Raw genomic sequence first — 21,755 nt, forward strand, 5'->3', positions numbered from 1 at the left:
TCCGGAGCATAGCTCTGTGAATATGGCACAGGAAGAGCAAGATCTCACTTTATCTGTAACCCCCCAGTTTCAACTGCACTTGTGTTTTCTCTACAGAGACAAGGCAAAGTACAGGAAACTCAGCTGAAGTGCACTAAAGCTCGTAACGACTACTTGCTCAACTTGGCAGCAGCTAATGCCTCTATGAATAAGTACTATCTGCAGGACATTTGCACTCTGATTGATGTGAGTCTAAAACACTGCTGTCCCGTTACCATCTGTCTAGACACTCTTTAGGATGTCATTAGGTTTTAGTTCCCTTTTCATTTTGAATTGACCCCTGACCAAAACACAGCACAGAGCATTTTATCTAATGTATTTACTATATGTAGAGTCCATTGAGGGTGCTCCAGAGAAAACCTTTACACTACCATTGAAAATACAAACACATTTGACTGATTTATGTTTCTCATGGTCTTTAGAACTTTTGATCTCAAGATTTATTCTTAAATGCTTGAAATTATATTTACAGACAAATATGAATGGTGCATATGTTCACAAAACCATTTTCAATGAATGAGTTGGAGAAGAAATGTGCGGGAAAAGAGCTGACACATGTCTAGCATACATATAAACCCCCTTAGTACAGTTTAAAAGAATCCCAGGATGCATCTCACAAAGTCACTAGATCATTTCCATACTCGTGTCATTTCATAGTTTCAATGACTCCACTATTGTTCTACTTTTTGACTGGTACTGTACGTCTTCTGTGGCATTGATATCTAAAGCTCTCGAGTGAGCTTTCAAAAGTGTCTGCTGGTTTGTTATTCCCACTGCCTGAGGCACATTGTAAAACATGTCAAGTCAAGAACATCACAGCAGGTTTAGTCAGTGAGCGTGAATCAGAACAGTCATGTTCGCTCAAACAATGACTGTATTTTTCTGTTTTTGTCTTTGTCTTGCCATCTGGCTAATGTTGAATGCAGTGCACGGATCTGGGGTACCACCTGTCTGTGTCTCGGGTTATACGCGGTTACCTCTCCAACAGAAACCGAACCGTCCAGAATATGAAAAATGGCCTTCAGCAGCTGGACACAGCGGTGACTGGACTCAACCAGGGCCAGGATAGAGATGCTCTGCTCCAGGCCCACAACACTGCTTTCTGCCTGCCCTTCCGCTTTCAGTACCAGCCCCATGAAGGAGACCAGGTAACGCATGAGAATGGCCACGTGCATTTAGTAGGCCTTTTAGCTTTTGAGGGATAGATAACGTTAGTTCACCCAAAAATTTAAATTCTGTCATTACTCACCCTCATGTCATTTCAAACCCTTCAAGGGGTCATGTGATGAGATTTCATGTTTTCCTTTGTCTTTAGTGTTACAAGCTGTTTGTGCATATATAAGATTCGTAAAGTTACAAAGATTACAGTCTCAAACCCAAAGAGACATTCTTTATAAAAGTTAAGACTCTGCCACGCCTTCCTGAAACAGCTCATTCAAACATCCCGCAAATGTACGTCACAGTGTGGGAAGATTTGCATAACAACGCCCAAATGTATACGCAAAGAAAGAAGGTGTAACTTTTATTCTCGTTGTAGTATTGTTGTCGCCGCCGCCATGTTGTGGAGACGTTGTGTGTTTCGTTGCGAAAGCGAAACTACTTTGCTTGACTTTCCAAATGATTACACAACTAGAAATCAGTGGTTAAGTTATATTTACAACACTTCCAGAACAGTACAATGCAAATATTCAATTGTGTGCAACATTTTATGGATGATTGTTTCCTGAACCTGGGAGAGTAGCCTATAACGCCTGCTGTGCCCAAAGGCTGTTTCTGTAAGGAGAGGAAATTACAACTTTGCAAGGATAATCTGGCGCTTCTGACTCACAGCCTGTAAGTACGTTTTCTTATTTAAAGAATTTGCTACTGGCTATTCAAACGTGTGTTTTGAACAGTGTGGAGTAGTGGTTGTTGTTTGTCATTTCCACGATCACAAATGCAGACATTGTTTACATAGTTTAATGTTTACGCAGCGCGATGTGACGCAACGCAAGGTGTAAGAAGAGTCATTATAATCAGTAATTATGTCCCCACTGGATGCAACAAATGCCTCATTTATAACAGGTTTTATTGATTTTGTCTTGTCGCACCGGGACACAGCATCACGACATGGTAAGGGCGTAACATTTCCATCACACGCTTGAGGTATTTGGCCAATCACAACGCACTGGATAGCTGGCTAATCAGAGGACACGCGCTCAGAACGATGAACTTTGTAAAAAGTGTTTCAGAAAGGCATGGCAGAGAGGAAAATAATGTGTTTTTTCAACCTTAAACCACGTAAACACATTGCATTACACCAAATACACAAAATAATGTTCTTTTTAGCAACATTGTGTGACCCCTTTAAAACCCCTTCGTTCATCAACACAAATTTTGATATTTTTGAAGAAATTTGAGAGCTTTCTGATCCTGCATATACAGCAATGCAGCTGACATATTCAAGGCCCAGAAATGTAGTAAGGACCTCGATAAAATAGTCCATGTGACATCAGTGGTTCAACTGTAATTTTATGAAGCTACAAGAATACTTTTTGTGCACAAAGAAAACAAAAACAATGACTTTATTTTAATTTCAGCAATTGCTGTCTCTGCAGGGTCAGAAAGCTTCTGGATTTAATGAAAAATATCCTGTTAAAATATCCACAATAAATCATTTTTTCCCCACTTGTCTTGGAATTTATTTACCAATTGTCACCTATGATCATTTTTTGCCAACTTAGGATTAGTTCATTTCCAGAATGAAAATTTCCATTTCCATGTCCATGTCTTTCTTTCTTTAGTCGAAAACAAGTGAAGGTTTTTGAGGAAAACATTCCAGGATTTTTCTCCATATAGCGGACTTCAATGGGGATCAATGGGTTGAAGGTTCAAATTGCAGTTTCAGTGCACCTTCAAACGGCTCTACATGATCCCAGCCAAGGAATTAGGGTCAAACCTAGCAAAATAATTATATTTTCTAAAAAAAAAAAAATGTATGTACTTTTAACCACAAATGCTCATCTTGCACTAACTCAATTTCACGCATTACGTAATTACATCGGATGATTTTGAAGTTGGAGGGGAAAATTAGATGGAGTTTTTTGCCTTTCCCTACCTTTTTGAACTTATCTTTTGCTAGATAAGACCTAGACCCAGCTGTTCCTCAGCTGGGATAGTGTATAGCCTTTTGCATTTTGCATTTTGATACTTCAGTTGGCTGATCCCCCTTGAAGTCTACTTTATGGAGAAAAATCCCAGAATGTTTTCCTCAAAAACCTTAATTTCATTTTGACTGTAGAAAGAAAGAAATGAACATCTTGGATGACCTGGGGATGAGTAAATTATCAAGATTTTTTTATCCTGGAAATGAACTCATCCTTAAAGGGTTTGATATTAAGGTGTTACCAAGTGAAAAAGTGTAGTATTCAGCTGGTCATGTCGTCTTAACACAGTGGCCATCATGAGGGACCATTATTATGCATAATAAAAACATCTGTTGTATGTGACAGGTGTGCGAGGTGAGCGCAGAGGGTCAGGTGAGGTATGAGCTCGAGACCAGATTCCAGCAGCTTCAGTCCAGACTGGCATCTGTTACCTTGGAAACTGAGGAGGTAAAATCTGTGCCACACTCTTTATTTTTGAGCTCTCCTTCAGAGATGCTCATAGCAGCACTATGCGTCTCTCTGACACTCTTATTACGGTTTTTCAAGCGGATTTGTGAACAAACCCTTTTTGCTACTTATATATCTCAAACCTGTGAAATTCCTTCAGATCTGTAAGACACTTAAGACAACACTCTCAAACCTTCTGGAGAGCGTTTGTGATGATGACTGCAACCCCGCCCCTGATGCCTCCGCCACCCCGTCAGCGGAGAGCACAGGTGACAGTGCAGGAACCAAACCCAGCCTCGCCAAACGCAGAGCCAATCAACAGGACACTGAGACCTTCTACTTCACAGTAAGATCTAATTCAAATATGTAACCCTTGACCACAAAACCAGTCTTAAGTAGCATAGGTATATATGTAGCAATAGTCAAAAATACATTGTAGGGGTCAAAACTATTGTTTACTTTAAAGGCGTTATTTTGTACCCTCAGATTCCAGATTTTCAAATAGTTGTATCTCGGCCAAATATTGTCCTATTCTAACAAACCATACATCAGTGGAAAGCTTATTTATTCAACTTTACATGTTGTCACTTTCAAAATCCAGTGTGGTTCAGTGTCACATATATTGCTATTGGGAATTTTCTATTCAACAAATTTATTATGGTTCCCACAGAAGTATTAAGCAGCAAAACTGTTTTCAACATTAATAATAAGAAAAAATATTTCTGAGCAGCAAATCAGCATATTATAATGATTTCTGAAAGATCATGTGACACTGAAGACTGGAGTGATGATGCTGAAAATTCAGCTTTGCATCACAGGAATAAATTATATTTTAAAATATATTCTAATAGACAACAGGTATTTTAAACTGTAATAATATTTCACTATTTTACTGTATTTTTAATCAAATAAATGCAGCCTTGGTAAGCATAGAAGACTTCTTTCAAAAACATTAAAAATCTTAACAACCTCAAACATAATGTTCTTGCAAATCTTATGGAAGAAAAGTAAATACCTTGATGACTAACAAAAACAATCATTCATGTATTCAATGCATTTTTCTTTTTAGAAAGTGAAGGAGCATGTAAGTGGCAGCTCTCTGATCTCAAAACTCCAAGCCAAGCATGACCTAGTTAAAGAGGCCATACAGAAAGGTAACTAACCACAACTAACCAACTCTTCAACTTAGAATAAAAACAAAGAAGGTAACTATGAAATGGAAAAAAATGCATGTGTGAAAGAAGTTTGTCGCAAAATAAAGGGTATGATTTAGCAGACTTGGCAGGTTTAAGACTGCTGCTTTTTATATTCTTCATATTATGTGAAAGTTTAAATTGATTTTTAACTTTTTATTGGCATTTTATTGGTCTGTATATAATTAAATGTATGCATCATCTTCTGGGTCAAATTCTTGAATTTAATCAGTAAATTCAAACAGTAAGACACAATAGGGCTGTTGCCAGTCAAAATGAATCAGTATCAACACAATTTGCGTTTGCAATGCAGAGGTGGCACAGAATCTGCAACTGAAGTGGCATTTAGATGCATTTACACAGACTGTTTAATGCAGGACATAAATGCATTTAACCTGCAGTTGAGCAAATTGATTAATAATGTTTAAAAAGTTCAATAGTGATATTTGAAATGATTTGGGAGGAAAAAATAAAAAAATATACTTTTAAATACAAGCTGAAAGTCGCCAGTAGGTGGTCAAATAATTGAGTCATTGAGTGATTCATTCAACTGATTCCTTTAAACAGCTGATTGATTTAGTAACGAAACACATAAGAGATGTAAAACAATTTTGATGTGGCTTTGTTTGAAACTATTTTCGTTGTCAAAATACAGCAAAAGCAAGAACTGTTGTGTGTAAAATGTAAGTCACTCAATATAACCATTGTTTATTGAACTATTCATCAAATCAATATCACATTTGCAGTCATTCTGGAAGTTCACTTCCAGAACAAAAATTTACAGATCACGTACTCACCCTCTTGTCATCCAAAATGTAAGATGAAAACATTTCAGCATTTTTCTTCATATAATGGACTTCTATGGTGCTCCAGGTTTGAACGATCTCAGCCGAGGAAGAAGAATCTTATCTAGTGAAACGATTGGTTATTTTCATTTTTTTTAAAAAATACAATTTAAACACTTTTTAACCTCAAACGCTCGTCTTGTCTTGCTCTCCCTGAACTCTGTGTATTCTGACTCAAGACAGTTAGGGTATGTCGAAAAACTCCAATCGTATTTTCTCCCTCAAATTCAAAAATCATTTCAAAATCATCCTACATTGCTGTAGAAGTACCGACCCAGTCTTTGCAAAGTGAACATGCAAACAAGAACAAATACCCTTAACAAAAAAGGTAAAACAGCGATATGGGATGATTTTGAAGTTGAGGGAGAACATAAGATGGGAGTTTTTCGACATACCCTAACTGTCATGAACCGGAAAAAAACAGAGTTCAGGCACAGCAAGAAAAATTTCATTATGACTGAAGAAAGAAAGACATGAATATCTTGGATGACAAGGGGGTGAGTACATTATCTGTAATTTTTGGTTCTGGAAGTGGACTTCTCCTTTAACTATATCAGATGATGTGAATTTAAAGGACATATAAATGTCAGTTTTGGCCCCTTATCTTGAATTTTTAGGGAATTCTAAATGTATTTTAATAGATTAAATCACACAGTGAAAGTGTGAACTCTAAATGTGTTACATCTCATAGTTTGTTTTTGCGATATACTTGATAATGTCAGGTCTCATATCGTTTACAAAACAATTATGATATCTCCATAGATGATGTATATATCTCACACCCCTAGTACGAAGGTGTTAGATGCCTTATCACAATAAAAGTTGCAACTGCTTTATTGTTGGGACAGTGACTTTAGTAACTACAGTATTTTGGTGGAAACTATGCAATGGAAAAACTGTCAACTGTATTTTTTTGTCCTTATTTTCCCTCTCTGTCTCTTTTGCAGCTGAGGCCATAGATAGTGATCCCTCCAGGTACGTCTTCTATCCCATCTGTCTCTCTCTGGCTATGTGCTGTTCACACAGTCATGTGCTGAAAACATTGGCCGCAATCCAGCAAACATCTGCTCGTGTTTCCTGGCTGACGGTCTTTGCGTGTTCAGCGGAAATTAAGATGGCTCCATTTAGAAATTTAACAATCAGTTTAAACGACTCGAGTGATCGAGCAAATCACAATCAATTTCATAATGAGGCTAAAACATCTCATTGTGGGATAAATAGAGTATGTATTGACCCAAAACTGTGTGCATGCTCTAGAGTACGTTTCCGTTGTGCTGTTGTGTCTGTTCTGTGTGAATTACTGTTATGTTAGCATGTTTGCATGAGTACACTGATGCCATAGTGTCACAGTGGAGTGCCGGTGTATATATTTCCCAGAATGCAGCCTGGTAGGGCAGTGCGTGTGCGGAAAGCCAGGCCCTGCTCCCAGTACAACCACAAACTCTTCTCTGGAGATATGCTCTCCTTCATCCAGGTATAGCCATGTGGCTGACAGCCCTCTGATCTGTTACAGATAGAGCTCTGTAATGTTCTTGCTGTGTTCCCTTTAACCTCATTCCCTCCATGGCTTCCTTAACACTGATTAATTGTTCTCATTGTGCTTCTTGTCATGCGTGTGTTGCATTTGTACACTTCTGGTATGGCTTTAAGCATGGCCCACCCTTTGTCTGATTATGGCTTGTGACACAATAACGCATCTGGTTTCTTAATGTGGCCTGTTATTGATTATTTGCGAATCATGACCTTTTGGTTTAACCGTTCAGGTTGTAAATCTACAAGGTGAATGTTAGATAATAGGAACATATTTTGGAGATAATGTGATCACTTCATGCTCTCCTAGTAAGATTAGCGACACGGTTTGCATGATTGTGTTACCGAATCTTATTTGAAATGACATGCTATGTTATTTCCATAAAGTGACATGGCTGCTTATTAAATCGGGTGAGACAGACGCGCTCACAGTTTCCTCTCCAGGCATCTGCGCAGCCTAATAATCCATGTGCTAGCCAACGAAAATGTGTGTTCACCTGTGTGTGTGAGTGGAGGCATGCATATTTTTGTGCATGTTTGTGCTCATAAGAAGCACTGTGCTGTTCTCTGAATACTGCGCCAGCGTTTGTGTCCTTTTCCAAGCCTCTTCCTCTGAAATGCTTTGTGATGCTCATATTTATCGCATTTTCCATAATATAGTCTGTGAATACAATGCATCTTGCTTCTCATTGAAGCTACAGCCAAAAGAGCCCAACAGTGACTGTCCAGATTTTCAAAAGCCGTGGTTGTGGAATTTTCTCTATTGGGATTGAAAAAACAGTTAATGGAATGAACTACATTCCAGTTTAACTGTGATTGGTTCATGTGATAAATCCCGCCTCTTGTGTTTATGTACGTTCACAAATCAGTCTGAATAAACAATACAGTGGCATTAATGGAAGGACTAATTTTTAAAAGTAAGTTAATAACTCAAACCACTTTGTTATGTCAAAATAAGACTTAAAATGGCATGAAAACATGATCTGTGGGCGTTTTAGTGAATAATCAGCTTGGTGAAATTAAAAGAAAGTCTCTGTGTTTGTGATTAATATTTACAGAGCTTTGACTGATGATCCGAAACATTCAAAAATAGTTAAAAGTTAACTATTTAAAAGAATAGCTGAACATTAGTCACAGTTGAGGTCAAAAGTTTACATCCCCCTTTCAGAATCCACAAAATTATTTAACCAAAATAAGAGGGATCATACAAAATGTGTGTTATTTTTGATTTTGTACTGACCTGAATAAGATGAGATGTTTACTTTTAGTCTACGAGAGAAAATAGTTGTTGCATTTATAAAAATGACCCCATTCAAAAGTTTACATCCCTTTGATTCTTAACACTGTGTTGTTGCATGAATGATCCACAGCTGTGTTTTTTGTTTAGTGATAGTTGTTCATGAATCCCTTGTTTGTCCTGAACAGCTAAACTGCCTGCTGCTCTTCAGAGAAATCTATCAGGTCCCACAAATTATTTGGTTTTCCAGCATTTTTGTGTATTTGAACCCTTTCCAACAATGGCTGTAAGCTTTTGAGATCCATCTTTTACACTGAGGACAACTGAGGGACTCATGCAACTATTACAGAAGGTTCAAACGCTCACTGATGCTCCTAAAGGAAAAACCATGCATTAAGAGCCGGGGGGTGAAAACTTTTGAATTTGAAGGTCAGGGTAAATTGAACTTATTTTGTCTTCTGGGAAACATATAACTACGTTCTGTAGAGACTGAAGGGCAGTACTAAATGGAAACAAAAAATGATATTTAGGCAAAATAAGAAAAATGTACTCATCCCCATTTTGTTCAAAAGTTTTCACCCCCGGCAGGTCAGTACTAAATAACAATAACATGCATTTTGTATGATTCCTCTTATTTCCATAAATAATTAACATTTTGAAGAATCTGAAAGGGGGATGTAAACTTTTGACTTCAACTGTAAGTGTTTAAATTGTTGCTGCCTTGAGTTATTTTGGAATAAATGTAAAATGCTTAAAAACACTAGCTTGATGAGACTCATACTTGGCTTTAATAAATAGAATATTGATTACACTAATGAAAAATGTAAAACAGAATTTTTTTTTTTTTGTCTTTTTCTGATAGTTTAAGTAATATTTAACCAAGCTAATATGTTAGTCTATTAGAAATTAAGATATGAATTTTATACTATAAATGGGATGATGGGAGTTTATTGTTGCTTTTGTGCTCTTTTGCCACAATTTCTGTTTCTGTGTGACTGGTGGAGCTCCCTGTATTTACAAGTAATATAGTTCTTCCCTGGGAGGTTTCCCTGCTAAACACATTTTCTCTTAAAAATGAATTTAAAATTAAACTTGTGGCTCCTAGAGAGGCATATGATATTTTATTAGCATCATATGATGTATCCTTTGGTTAACTCTCATTTGCTCTGCTGGCGAAGCGTTTTACAAACTTATTAAGACTCAGAGCGGTTTCAAGATGAGGCCCTCTGATAGTGCTGGGGAACTCCAGACTTCACACTTTCAATTTTTTTGACTGTATACCATAGCTGTTGAAGCATAGAGGTCATAACAGCTTGTGCATAATACCTGCTAAATTCTGCACCATCTAAGAGATGTAGCTCTTGCTGTCTTGCTTATCTGCACATCATGTCCTTGTCTAATTAGCAGTGTCCTTAAAAGACAACCAACACCAGTCCACCCTGCTGAAAAGACCAGCTGTAGATCAGCATGCATTCGGGTAGTTGACAAATAATGTGCATAAACTAGTTTTAACAAGAAACTTACAAAATGCACTACTGGACAAGTTTGGACTAATTAAGATTTTTTTCATGCTCAACAATGCTGCATTTATTTGGTCAAAGATAAAGTAAAAACAGTAATATTGTTTTAAAATAACTGTCCAAATAACTGTTTTCTATTTTCATATAGTGTAATATGTAATTTTTTAATCCGATGGCAAAGCTGAATTTTCAGCATCATTACTCCAGTCTTCAGTATCACGTGATCCTTCAGAAATCATTCTAAAATGCTGATTTGCTGATCAATTAATATTAATAATAATTATTTTTTAATGTTGAAAACAGTTTTTCTTGCTTAATATTTTTGTGAAAATCATGTTTTTTTTTTCAGGATTCTTTGATTAATAGAGCAGCTTCATTTGAAATAGACTGCAACATTATAATGTCTTTACTGTCTCTGTTTATCAATTTAATGTGTCTAATAATAATGTGAATAATAATAATAATAACAATAATAATAATACATTACTCAGTAATAATAATAATAATAATAATACACCACTCAACCACAGGAATGAACTGTATCTTAAAATATATTAAAAGAGAAAATGGTCATTTTAATTTTAATTAGAATACTGTTTTCACTGGAATTTTGATCAAATAAATGCAGCCTTGGTGAGCATAAGATACCTCTTTTAAAACCATTTTAAGATAGAGTTATTTTTGACCAAAAGTTTACATTTTAGACATTTTTATGTACATTTTTCACCATTTAAATCAACATTTCATCTTTTTGTCATTTGCTTAAATAGTCCTGCAATGTGACAAGTGAATTTATAAACACAACAATTCTATCTAGTCTCTCAGTTAATATGAGGCCATAAAAACTGCATAATATAAAAAAGCATTTACAAATCAATTTAACATGCCACACTCAAGACACTATTATCACTGTTTGAACTCTTATGTCAACTTTCCATTTAATGTCAAGGGTGATTAATGATGGTTTAAGTATAGCAAACATCTAAGGTCAAACTGGTCAACCAGCATGGTCTCTCTTGTGAAGCTGATCAATGATGGTAATCTCACTGGTTAAGCTATTTAAGACTCCTTTTGGGGAAGCCAGCGTCCACCAGACAGCATATGCTGGTGAGCCGTCATGCTAGTGGTTTCAGCAGGGTGCTCTCTATTCTTTGAGATTCCCACCGTGTCTCTCTCTGTCCCGCTCTATTCCTGGGAGCTCAGGCCTGTAGAGCACTGCTCTGCCATCTGGCTCTCTGCACCATGAGAAACGACTTCCTTCTCCTCTCGTCCTCTCACTTCCAACCTCATTCTCTCACACTTTTCTTCTATTGTGGTGGAGTGTCTAACAGTGTCTGCTACATCCTGCATTAGCAATGCCTGGTGTATCTCTTCATCTTAAGTGGACAGTAAATCTATGAGATGTGCACTCTCGTTACACCACTAATAATCGGATAATGCAGTCAGAGCCACAGACCTGCTTTGCCAACAACACTTTTTTTGTCTCGATTAGTTGATCAATGGGTGCAGCTCAGTAAAATGGACATTTTTCTGGCTAAGTGGATTGAAATCTGATTTAAGAACATGCATGGCATCGATCTATGCTAACATGTTGTTTCTGACACTAAAAGATGTTACATTTCGTAATGAGTGTAGTTTTGTGTCCTATATTGACATATTTCCTATTGAAGCAGGATGTTTGTGTGAGATAAGTTCAAGTAATTGTTCCTTTAAAAAAAAATTAACATAGGCTTCAGTTCCAAAACAGGAATGAAACATGATTTGCTAATCAGTGACATGTGCTTTTGGGGGAGGGGCATTCTCATTCTAGAGAGCATTTGATTGGACAAAAATCTGTGTAGTGCAGGATCATGTAGTGAGTCATCAATCTGTTTCCTGTAAGAAAAAGCCCTCAAAATTTTGGGGTTGGATTTTGGATTTTTTTTTACAAATTTCTCTTATGCTTACCAAGGATGCCTTTATTTGACCAAAATACAGTAAAACAGTAATGTTGTGAAATATTATTAATGTTATAATAATGTTATTAATGTAATGTTATAAAATTATTATTACTCTACTAATATTATTACTCTGGACTTCATTGCTACTTGACCTTTCAGAAATTATTCTAATATGCTGATTTGCTCACAAACATTTTTATTATTGTAAATGTTGAAAACAGTTTATAAACAACTGCTTGATTTCTGTCACTTTTAATCAATTTAATGCATCCATGCTTAAAAAATTTCTCAAAAAAAAAAAACTTTCTGACTCCAAAATTTTGAACAGTAGCTTATTTATCTACTAAAAGTGTATTTTGTCAACGTTCAAGAGTACGTTAGCATATAAATAAGAATACATGGACTAAAAGCCACATCTAATTTTGATTTAATGCAGTCTGTAAGCACATTATACCTATCTAGCCAGATCTAAATTAAAGGAGAAGTCCACTTCCAGAACAAAAATTGACAGATAATGTACTCACCCCCTTGTCATCCAAGATGTTCATGTCTTTCTTTTTTCAGTCGTAAAGAAATTATGTTTTTTGAGGGAAACATTTCAGGTTTTTTCTCCATATAATGTTTAATGGTTTAAAATTAAAAAGTATTTAAATTGTATTTTTTTTTATGAAAATAACCGATCGTTTCACTAGATAAGACCCTTCTTCCTCGGCTGGCATCGTTTACATCCGCGTTTGGGATCGTTTGAAGCCGCATTTAAACTGCATTTTGGAAGTTCAAAATCGGGGCACCATATCAGTCCATTATATGGAGAAAAATCCTGAAATGTTTCCGTCAAAAAACATAATTTCTTTACGACTGAAGAAAGACAGAAATGAACATTACAGTACATTATCTGTAAATTTTTGTTCTGGAAGTGGACTTCTCCTTTAAAACAGAGCACCCCTGACATATTGCTTTTCATCTAAACTCCTTGTTCTCTGCTTTTGTCTTTTTCCCTCACCCTGATTTTTCTCCCCCTTTTCTAACTGCTTTTGCTTTTGTTTGCTATTCTCTCCCCATTTATCATGTTACACTCCTTCTGATCATGCCACACAATCTACTCCTCCTTTATACATCCCTCCTGTCTCTTTCTTTCCTTGCTTGGCTGCCTGTGACTGTAGAAGGAGGAGGCGGATGTCGAGGACTCAGGTACAGCTGTTTCCCCTGTCATGCATGCATCTGTGTGCATCTGTTTATGTGGCTAAATGTATTTCTGCGCTCTCTGCACTATATGTCTCTCTATATATTTTCTTAATTTCTATACAAATTTAGATGTGTATTCAGATATGTATAATTTTTTCCCAATTTCCCTGTTCTTTTTCTGTCAGAGCTCTGGGCAACAGATCCCCCTGGTGGTGGAGAGCTGCATTCGTTTCATCAACCTGCACGGTAAAACTGTTAATTGCAAGACAATCCCTTATTATAGTTGAACTCAGTCTTTTTTCACTCATTTGTAAGGTTTTACACATAATGAAACATAATACTTAAAAAAGTACTCATATCAGTAGCCTAATAAAAGTGCAAATTAATCAGTTAGAACTTGCTGCTTAAACAGTTCACCCAAAAAAATGAAAAATTATGTCAGTAATTATTCACCTTCATGTTGTTCCAAACCCTTAAAACCTTCATTCATCTTCAGAAGACAAATTAAGATATTTTTGATCAAATCCAAAAGTTTTCTGACCCTGCATAGGCAGTGATCGTTCAAGACCCATAAAGATAGTAAGGACATTGTTAAAATTGTCCATATGACTTGTGCACAAAAAGTATTCTTGTAGCTTAAAATTATGGCTGAACCACTGATGTCACATGGACTACTTTACCACCTTTCTGGGTCTTGAACGTGGTAGTTGCATTGCTGTCTTTGGAGGGTCAGAAAGCTAATTTGTGTTCCGAAGATGAACAAGGTTTAAGGGTTTGGAACGACATGAGGATGACATGAGGGTAACCCTTTAATATAAAGAACTGAGTTTTTATGTGTGTGAATATAAATGTGATGCTCTTTTTTAAACAGGTCTGCATCATGAAGGTGTTTTTAGAGTTCCTGGATCACAGACTGAAGTCAATCATATCAGGGATGCCTTTGAACGAGGTATGCTCATGTTCAAATGAATAAATACACGTGTATTGACATAAGATTTTATCAAGAAGTATAATTTACATTTGCAAATCAGCACATTTGAATGATTTCTGAAGGATCATGTGACATTAAAGAATGGAGTAATGATCAAAAATTTTAAATGTTTATTTTAAATTGTAATAATATTTCACATAAACCATATCACTGGTTTACTGCATTTATAAATGCAAATAAATACAGCCTTGGTGAGCATAAGAGACTTTAAAATATTGTATATTATTATGTATTATGTGTATATTATCATACAGTAAAATATATTAATATTATTTGTATTTATATCCAAATATGCATTTTCTTTTTGTTTTCTCTTCTCTCTGACTGTTCTTTGTTTTTTGGTTTTGCAGGAGAGGACCCGCTCACTGACAGTGAGAGTGACATTGATTCAGTGGCAGGGGTTCTGAAGCTCTATTTCAGAGGTCTGGAGAAACCTCTGTTCCCTGAGGAGAGCTTTAGCCAGCTCATGGAGTGTGTCCGTAAGATGCCTTTCATGTGTTCTCTCTGATTCTGTCTGATTGTGTGCACATTCAGTCACCAAAAAAGGATTTGGACATTTAATTTGCATTAGATGACAACATATCAAATAGTGTTGTCAAAAGTACCGACTGTGGTACCAGTCGATTTGGTACCATTTCCCGCTCACATTTGAGCGCTGTTGAGCTGATTCTTAAACATGCTGACTGGCCATAGTGTTCACACGCTCAACAGATATGACTGTGATTGGACATTTAACATTAACATTTTGCAGATTATGCAAGGTGTATGTAATCTTTTGACTTCAACATTATATGATCAATATAGAAAAAATAGTAAAATTGGGAAATGATTGGTGCTACAATGACCAGGGCTTCACACTCCTCACCAAACACTCACACAGAAGCACGTCTGTGTGAGCGTTTGGTGAGGAGCGTGAAGCACTGATCACTACAGAACACTCACTGATGCTTCAGAAGGTAACACAATGAATTAAGCCTGGGGGTGAAAACTTTTAAAATTTGAAAATCATGGTAAATTTAACTTGTTTTGTCTTCTGGGAAACATGCAGGTATCTTCTGTAGCTTCTAAAGGGCAGCACTAAATGAAAATGATATGATATTTTGGCAAAATAAGAAAAATGTACACACTTTCATTCTGTTCAAAAGTTTTCACCCCCGGCTCTTAACACATCGTTTTTCTTTCTGAAGCATCAGTGAGCGTTTGAACCTTAATAGTTGTAATAGTTTGCTTATGAGTCCCTCAGTTGTCCTCAATGTGAAAAGATGGATCTCAAAATCATACAGTCATTGTTGGAAAGGGTTCAAATACACAAAAATGCTGAAAAACCAAAGAAATTGTGGGACCTGAAGGATTTTACTGAAGAACAGCAGGCAGTATAACTGTTCAGGACTAACAAGGGACTCATGAACAACTATCACTAAACAAAAAAAAAAAAACACAGCTGTGAATCTTTCAGGTAACAACAGTATTAAGAATCAAGTTTATGTAAACTTACCTCAAACTTTTGAATGGTATAGTGTAGATTTTTTTAACATAGTTCATTTAATGAGTTACTGTTTTGGAAAGTCTTGCTTCCAGTGTGTTGAGCAAATTCTGTTTACTCTGTGTCTTTCTCAGAAATGGAAAACATGACAGAAAAAGTAGCGCAGATAAAGACTGTAGTGTCATCCTTCGCCAGACCCATTGCCATAGTGATGCGATATCTCTTTGCCTTCCTTCATCAGTGAGTCCTGCTCTCTTTGTTTAAAAAGCCCTCTTAATCATGATGCAGTCCATAACCTGTTTTGTTGGCGTCTGTTCAGTGTCTCTCAGTACAGTGATGAGAACATGATGCAGCCGTATAACCTGGCCGTGTGCTTCGGCCCCAGTCTGCTCAGAGGGGTAGAGATGGGTGGAGATGAAGTGACACTGGCACCTCAGATCAATGACCTTGTTAAGACTATGATCATCCATCATGAGAACATTTTCCCTGGGCCGTCCGAACTCCCAGGCCCGGTCTATGAGAAATGCATGACCCTAGAGCAGGAGTACTGGTGAGTCTTAAAGGAATTGTTCAGCTAAAATGACAATTCTGTCATCAGAATGTGCTCATTTGCTCAAAATTGACTCCATTCAAGAGTTTGTTTCTTTATCAGAACAGATTTGTAGAAATTTAGCATTACAGTGCCTTGCGAAAGTATTCATACCCCTTCATTTTTTCCATGTTTTGTTATGTTAAACTGCTCTTTAAATTACTTTTTTCCACTTCAGTCTACACTCTATACATCGTGATCTCGAAGCCAAAAAAAAGAAACAGAACTGTACTTTAAAAAAGTACATTGCATAAGTATTCATACCCTTAACACAGTACTTATCTAAAGCACCTTTAGACCTCAAGTCTTTTTGGGTGTTGTGACTAGCTTTGCGCATCTGCATTTGGCAATTATCTGCCATTCTTCTTCTCACCTCTTCACCTCTCAAGCTCTGTCAGCTTGGATGAAGGCTAGCAGACATTTTCAGGTTTCTCCAGAAATATTTGATTGGATTCATGCCTAGGATGTGGCTGGGCCACTCAAGGACATTCACAGAGTTGTCTGTAAACCACTCTTGCTGTGTGCTTAGGGTCATTGTCCTGTTGGAAGGTCAATATTTTGCTGTGTTGAACTTTCCTTCTACTTTGAGGAGTCCCTAAATCCCTGCCGCTGAAAAACAGCCCCACCGCATGAGGCTGCTACCAGCACACTTTACTGATGGGATACTACTGTGCAGGTGATGAGCAGTGCCTGGTTTCCTCCAAACATGATGCTTGGATTTGAGGTTCATCAGACCAGAGAATCTTGTTTCTCACAGTCTGGGAGTTCTTTAGGTGCTTTGTTGCAAATTCCAAGTGTATTTTCATATGTCTTCACTGAGGAGGGGATTGAGTTTGGCCCAATAGCATAAAGACCGGATTGGTGGAGTGTTGCAGTGATATTTGGCCTTCTGTAAGTTTCTCCCATCTACATATTTGATCACTGAGTTCAACTAGAGTGACCATCAGCTTCTTGTTCACCAGTCTATCTAAAGCCCTTCTTCATCAATTCAGCTCTAGATAGAGTCCTGGTTGTTCCAAACTTCTTCCATCATGCATAATGAAGACTACATGCTTCTGTGAAGATGTGTGACTTTTTGTGAGCTCTACAGGCAGTTTTTTCACCTCAGGACTTGGTTTTTGCTCTGATATGCATTTTCACCTGTAGACCTTTTATTGGGAGGTGTGTGCCTTTCCAAATCACACCCATACAATTGAATTTGCCACAGTTTAATGTGTAGTAACATCTACAAGTGATATGAGTGCTCCTAAGCTAAATTTCAAGTGTCCCAGAAAAGGGTATGAATACTTATGCAATGAAATCATTTCAGTTTTTATTTCTAATAAATTTGCAGTTGTTACAGCCCTGTTTTTTGCTTTGCTTTGTCATTATGGTGAATGGAGTGTAGATTGATGTGGGAAAAAAACATTTAAAGCAGTTTAACGTAAGGATGCAACATAACAAAACGTGAAAAAAATGAAAACATTCGCAAGGTACTCTACATCATTAGCCAATGAGTCCTCTGCAGTGAATGGGTGCCATCAGAATGAGAGAGTTCAAACAACTGATAAAAACATTACAATAATCCACAAGTAATCCACACAAATCCAGTCCATCAATTAACATCTTTTGAAGTGAAAGATGTTTTTAAAAGACGAATCCATCAATGCGTTAAAATTTTAATCCATAATTTCTCGCCGAAACACAAGTGCATAATTCACAATTACCCTTCCTCCAGTGAAAAAGTCCATGCTCTGTTGTCCTCACTGGAAACAACATTATGGAGAAATGACTCAAGCAGCAGTTTAAAGTTAAAATGTGTTAATAATGGATGTTTCTTACAAACATGCCGCTTTTCAGTTCACAAGACGGTAATTGATGGACTGGAGTCATGTGGATTGCTTGTGGATTATTGTGATGTTTTTATCAGCTGTTTGGACTTTCTGATGGCACCCATTCACTGCAGAGGATCCACTGGTGAGCAAGTTACGTAATGCTAAATTTATCCAAATCTGTTCTGATTAAGAAAGAAAATCTTCTACATCTTGGATGGCATGAATGTGAGTCAATTTTTCAGCATTTGCTTTCCAGCAAACTATTCCTATAAACAGTTCTTACCAGAATTTTTTCACTTTTATGTAACACCAACCTCTTGTTTCCAGTGAACCCATCACAGAGGAGGGCGAAGGAGACACTGAACATCTTCCCAGTGAAGATGGTAAGAAAACACAACACATACATAACGCCAATTTATTTTTTAAACCTTCGAAGTTCTAATTAATTGCTTATCTAAATGTGTCCATGTCTGTTCCATGTTGGGTTTTGGTGTCCTGTTGTTACACTGTGGCCATTCCATGTTGGATTTTGGGACATATGGCATTTTTGTTGCCATGCTTTGTGTTGTGTGTGTATTTTGTGCCGTGTGTTTGTGTGTGTGCGCATCATATGTGCAGAGTGGGAGGCTGTGGCTATGTTTGATTATGTTGCACGCTCTGCAGCCGAGCTGTCATTCAAGCAGGGTGACCACCTCCTACTACACAGCAAGGCCTCTGCTGATTGGTGGAGAGGGGAAATAGGAGGAGTTAAAGGCCTGATCCCCCATAAATACATCAGTGTGGTAGAGGGGTGAGACCAAAAGATTTCTATTTTAAATAAATGCTGTTCTTTTGAACTTTCTGTTTATTAATGAATCCTGAAAAGAAATGTATCACCAACACTGATAAACATATTGCTTTACTTCTTAAAGAGTATATTGATAGTCATAACCTGACCACTAGCTTTGGTGACCTCATCTTGTTGTCTTCTCTTCATCCTCAGGGCAGAGCGTAAAGAACGAGGGAAGAAGGAGGACAGCAGAGGAGGCAGCACAGGAAACCTATCAGATGAGCAGCAGCTGCCTGAACACAGCACTCGGTACATTCTCTCAGACCGCTGATAGCAATGCACCTTGCATGTTCGTCACAGGCCCAGTGAGATCTTAACTGTACCGTGTTTGCTGTCATTCCCCAGTATGAGAGTGAACAGTGACAGCGCATCTTTGCCCGGCCGGCAGAGGACTGGCAGCGGAGGTAGCGGTATAGTTGGAGGCAACAGTGGGAGTGGAAGCCCCATACGGAAGATCCTGCAGGTGCCCGAGGGACGACTCGTCCTTCCTCCTCAGACAACTGCAGTTGCACGCCAATTCTCAGGGTAGGAGAACAGAAGATGTTGTTTTGATGGTACCAGCTGCTGAAAGACGTGTATGAGAAGTTAACTGAGTGTATGACCAGCTGTAAACCTCTTTACAGAATTATTCTGTATAAGCTGCATTTGTACATAATCAAAAGTTTGGGGTCAGTAAGATATTTTGTTGAAAGAAACTATTTTTTTATTCAGCAGGAATGCATTAAATTGATCAAAAGAGACATTTACAAGATTACAAAATGTCCATTTTTTTAAAAAATGCTGTGCTTTTGAAGTTTCGATTAATCAAAGGATCCTAAAAAAAAATTATACCATGGTTGCCACTATTAGTATCATTTTTAACATTGACAATAAAAATGTATGTTTTATAAGTATCAAATGAGCATATTATACTGATTTCTGAAGGATCATGTGACACTGAAGACTGGATTAATGATGCTGAAAATTCAGCTTTGCATCACATGAATGAATTACACTGTAACATTTATTCAAATATTGTTTTTGCTGTATTTTTAATCAAAAGGTACTAAAAATCTGCACTCTAAAATATATTACGTTTAAAGCAGGGGATAAACAAACATTTCAGCTATCTGCTTTCTTCAGTGTTCACTGTTTCTCAGGAATTTGAAATGAAATGTTAAGCTGAAGGCAGGAAAAATATATAATAATGAAGTGCAGCCTTGGTAAGCATAAACATCTTTAAACAACGTCTTACCAAGCACAAACTTTTGAACTGTAGTGTATGTTGTTATAAGCAATTGAACATCTTTATTTGTTTACATCATCTTTCCCTTCTTTGTCTATGTCTTCTTTTCTCTTCAGTCATCAGGAGCGCAGACACACTTTAGACACCCTGAGGCCAGTAGGAGGACCAGCAGACAGACAGACAGTACATATTGACAAGGTCTGATTCTTTTACTGATATTTCCACTAAAGGAAAATTTTCTGAGATTGAGGAGTCTTGAACTCTTTCTTGTACAGTGAAAGCATACAAATGAACAAGGTCCATCAAGCTTGACAAATAACTAAAAGAACCATAGAATAACCATTAAGCCCTAGAAAAATAGGCAATATGACTCGTGGTCTAGCTACCTTATTTTTGCTGTAAGAACGGGTGAAGCCATTTGTACATTTTATGGGTCTGCCTTCCGGTCTCATCCGTGTCCAGCTATTTTTAACTGTACAAAACAGCTTGTTTTGCTGCTTCATATTGCAAATTGGTGTGTCATACCAAATTATTTTAATGTATCTTAATTACGAGCACACTGGTTTGTAGTGCAAACAGTTTTACCGTTTACTGCACATTGTTATTCTTCTACGTTATTTCCCCATACCGACTAGTGAACCGGAAGTCTCGCCCATAGGCTTACTTCCATGTTGAAGAATAAGGTTGATATTCTTGTGTTATTTCGTCATATGGTAGCTTTATGAGATGAACAGAACCGATCAACTGAATTTAAATCATTATTCACTGACAGTCTTGCCCTCTTGTTGTAGCTCTCAATGTTCATTTGTATATGTTTAAGCAAATTAGGCACATCAGTCAAATACAAGATGCATAATAAATGGCATTTTGTATCATTGACATCAAAGCTGACCTGGCCATTCCATATTTGAATACATACCAGGGTTTCCACGCTTTTGGAAAATCTGGATGTACTAGGAAATTGCAAAATGATTTTTTTTTCAGGCCTTGGAAGGTCATTGAAATGTTAACAGTCACGGCAATTTATATAATTAATCTTAATTGTTCTGTATGAATGCTTAGAAAGCTAAATTGTCCACTGAACCATATTCAAATGTCAGGACATGTCTCTTTTGCCACATTTCTACACTAATAGGTATATTCGTTTAAATAAGTCATTCTCAACCAGGAGACCACAACCTACTAGGGGGGCTCAGCACAATTCCATGGGGGCAGCAAGATGGTTTTAAAAGATTTAAATTAAGACAAAATATGCATTAAAGGGGAACCTTGGGTATTATTAAGACTTGTATGGCTTAATATAATGTAAATTATGTCTCTTACTGAAATATGTAGTAGAAAACGCATGAATATGCATGACAATACATGACATATGCATGACAATGCACGACAGATGGAGGTGCCGATGCGGTCACTTGCTCTTAAAATAACTCATTTTTGGTCATACAAATAAAAGTAATACATCTTTCGAATCTGTAAAGAGACTACGTTTATTTGTGGGCACTCACAATAACAGCGAAACATTGCGCTTTTGTAAAATAATTAAAGCAAACAGGATGCGCTTTCTGCCGTCTTGGTTCTGTGAACTTGAGTGCAAAAATTCAAAGCTCACTGTAGACATGAAAAATATATCTATAGACAGTGAAATGTCTACTTTCAAATGAACCAATTAAAATAGAAAGCAAATATATGTAGTCTGTATTAAACATGCATACAGGTGCATCACTACTGCGGAGACGATG

At 37.1% G+C, this 21,755-nt stretch overlaps 1 protein-coding gene across 3 annotated transcripts in view; it reads left to right on the forward strand.

Annotated features, from left to right (window-relative positions):
* Positions 1-21,755, forward strand: part of arhgap4b (Rho GTPase activating protein 4b) — a 40,388-nt gene that overhangs the window by 16,575 nt on the left and 2,058 nt on the right. Inside the window, exons 7-23 of one of the 3 annotated variants that reach the window (XM_051096111.1) lie at positions 97-225; positions 966-1,187; positions 3,531-3,632; positions 3,793-3,978; positions 4,702-4,786; positions 6,618-6,645; positions 7,048-7,144; positions 13,268-13,328; positions 13,954-14,031; positions 14,424-14,552; positions 15,691-15,796; positions 15,876-16,106; positions 18,287-18,342; positions 18,578-18,749; positions 18,942-19,037; positions 19,134-19,313; positions 20,130-20,211. In XM_051096111.1, the coding sequence (XP_050952068.1) occupies positions 97-225; positions 966-1,187; positions 3,531-3,632; positions 3,793-3,978; positions 4,702-4,786; positions 6,618-6,645; positions 7,048-7,144; positions 13,268-13,328; positions 13,954-14,031; positions 14,424-14,552; positions 15,691-15,796; positions 15,876-16,106; positions 18,287-18,342; positions 18,578-18,749; positions 18,942-19,037; positions 19,134-19,313; positions 20,130-20,211 (2,040 nt within the window). Of the gene's footprint in view, positions 1-96; positions 226-965; positions 1,188-3,530; positions 3,633-3,792; positions 3,979-4,701; positions 4,787-6,617; positions 6,646-7,047; positions 7,145-13,060; positions 13,089-13,267; positions 13,329-13,953; positions 14,032-14,423; positions 14,553-15,690; positions 15,797-15,875; positions 16,107-18,286; positions 18,343-18,577; positions 18,750-18,941; positions 19,038-19,133; positions 19,314-20,129; positions 20,212-21,755 lie in introns of all 3 variants that reach the window. The other 2 variants (XM_051096112.1, XM_051096113.1) reach the window with 2 other exon arrangements.

Source organism: Labeo rohita, chromosome 23 (assembly GCF_022985175.1).
Source record: "Labeo rohita strain BAU-BD-2019 chromosome 23, IGBB_LRoh.1.0, whole genome shotgun sequence".
Taxonomy (NCBI): Eukaryota; Metazoa; Chordata; class Actinopteri; order Cypriniformes; family Cyprinidae; genus Labeo; species Labeo rohita.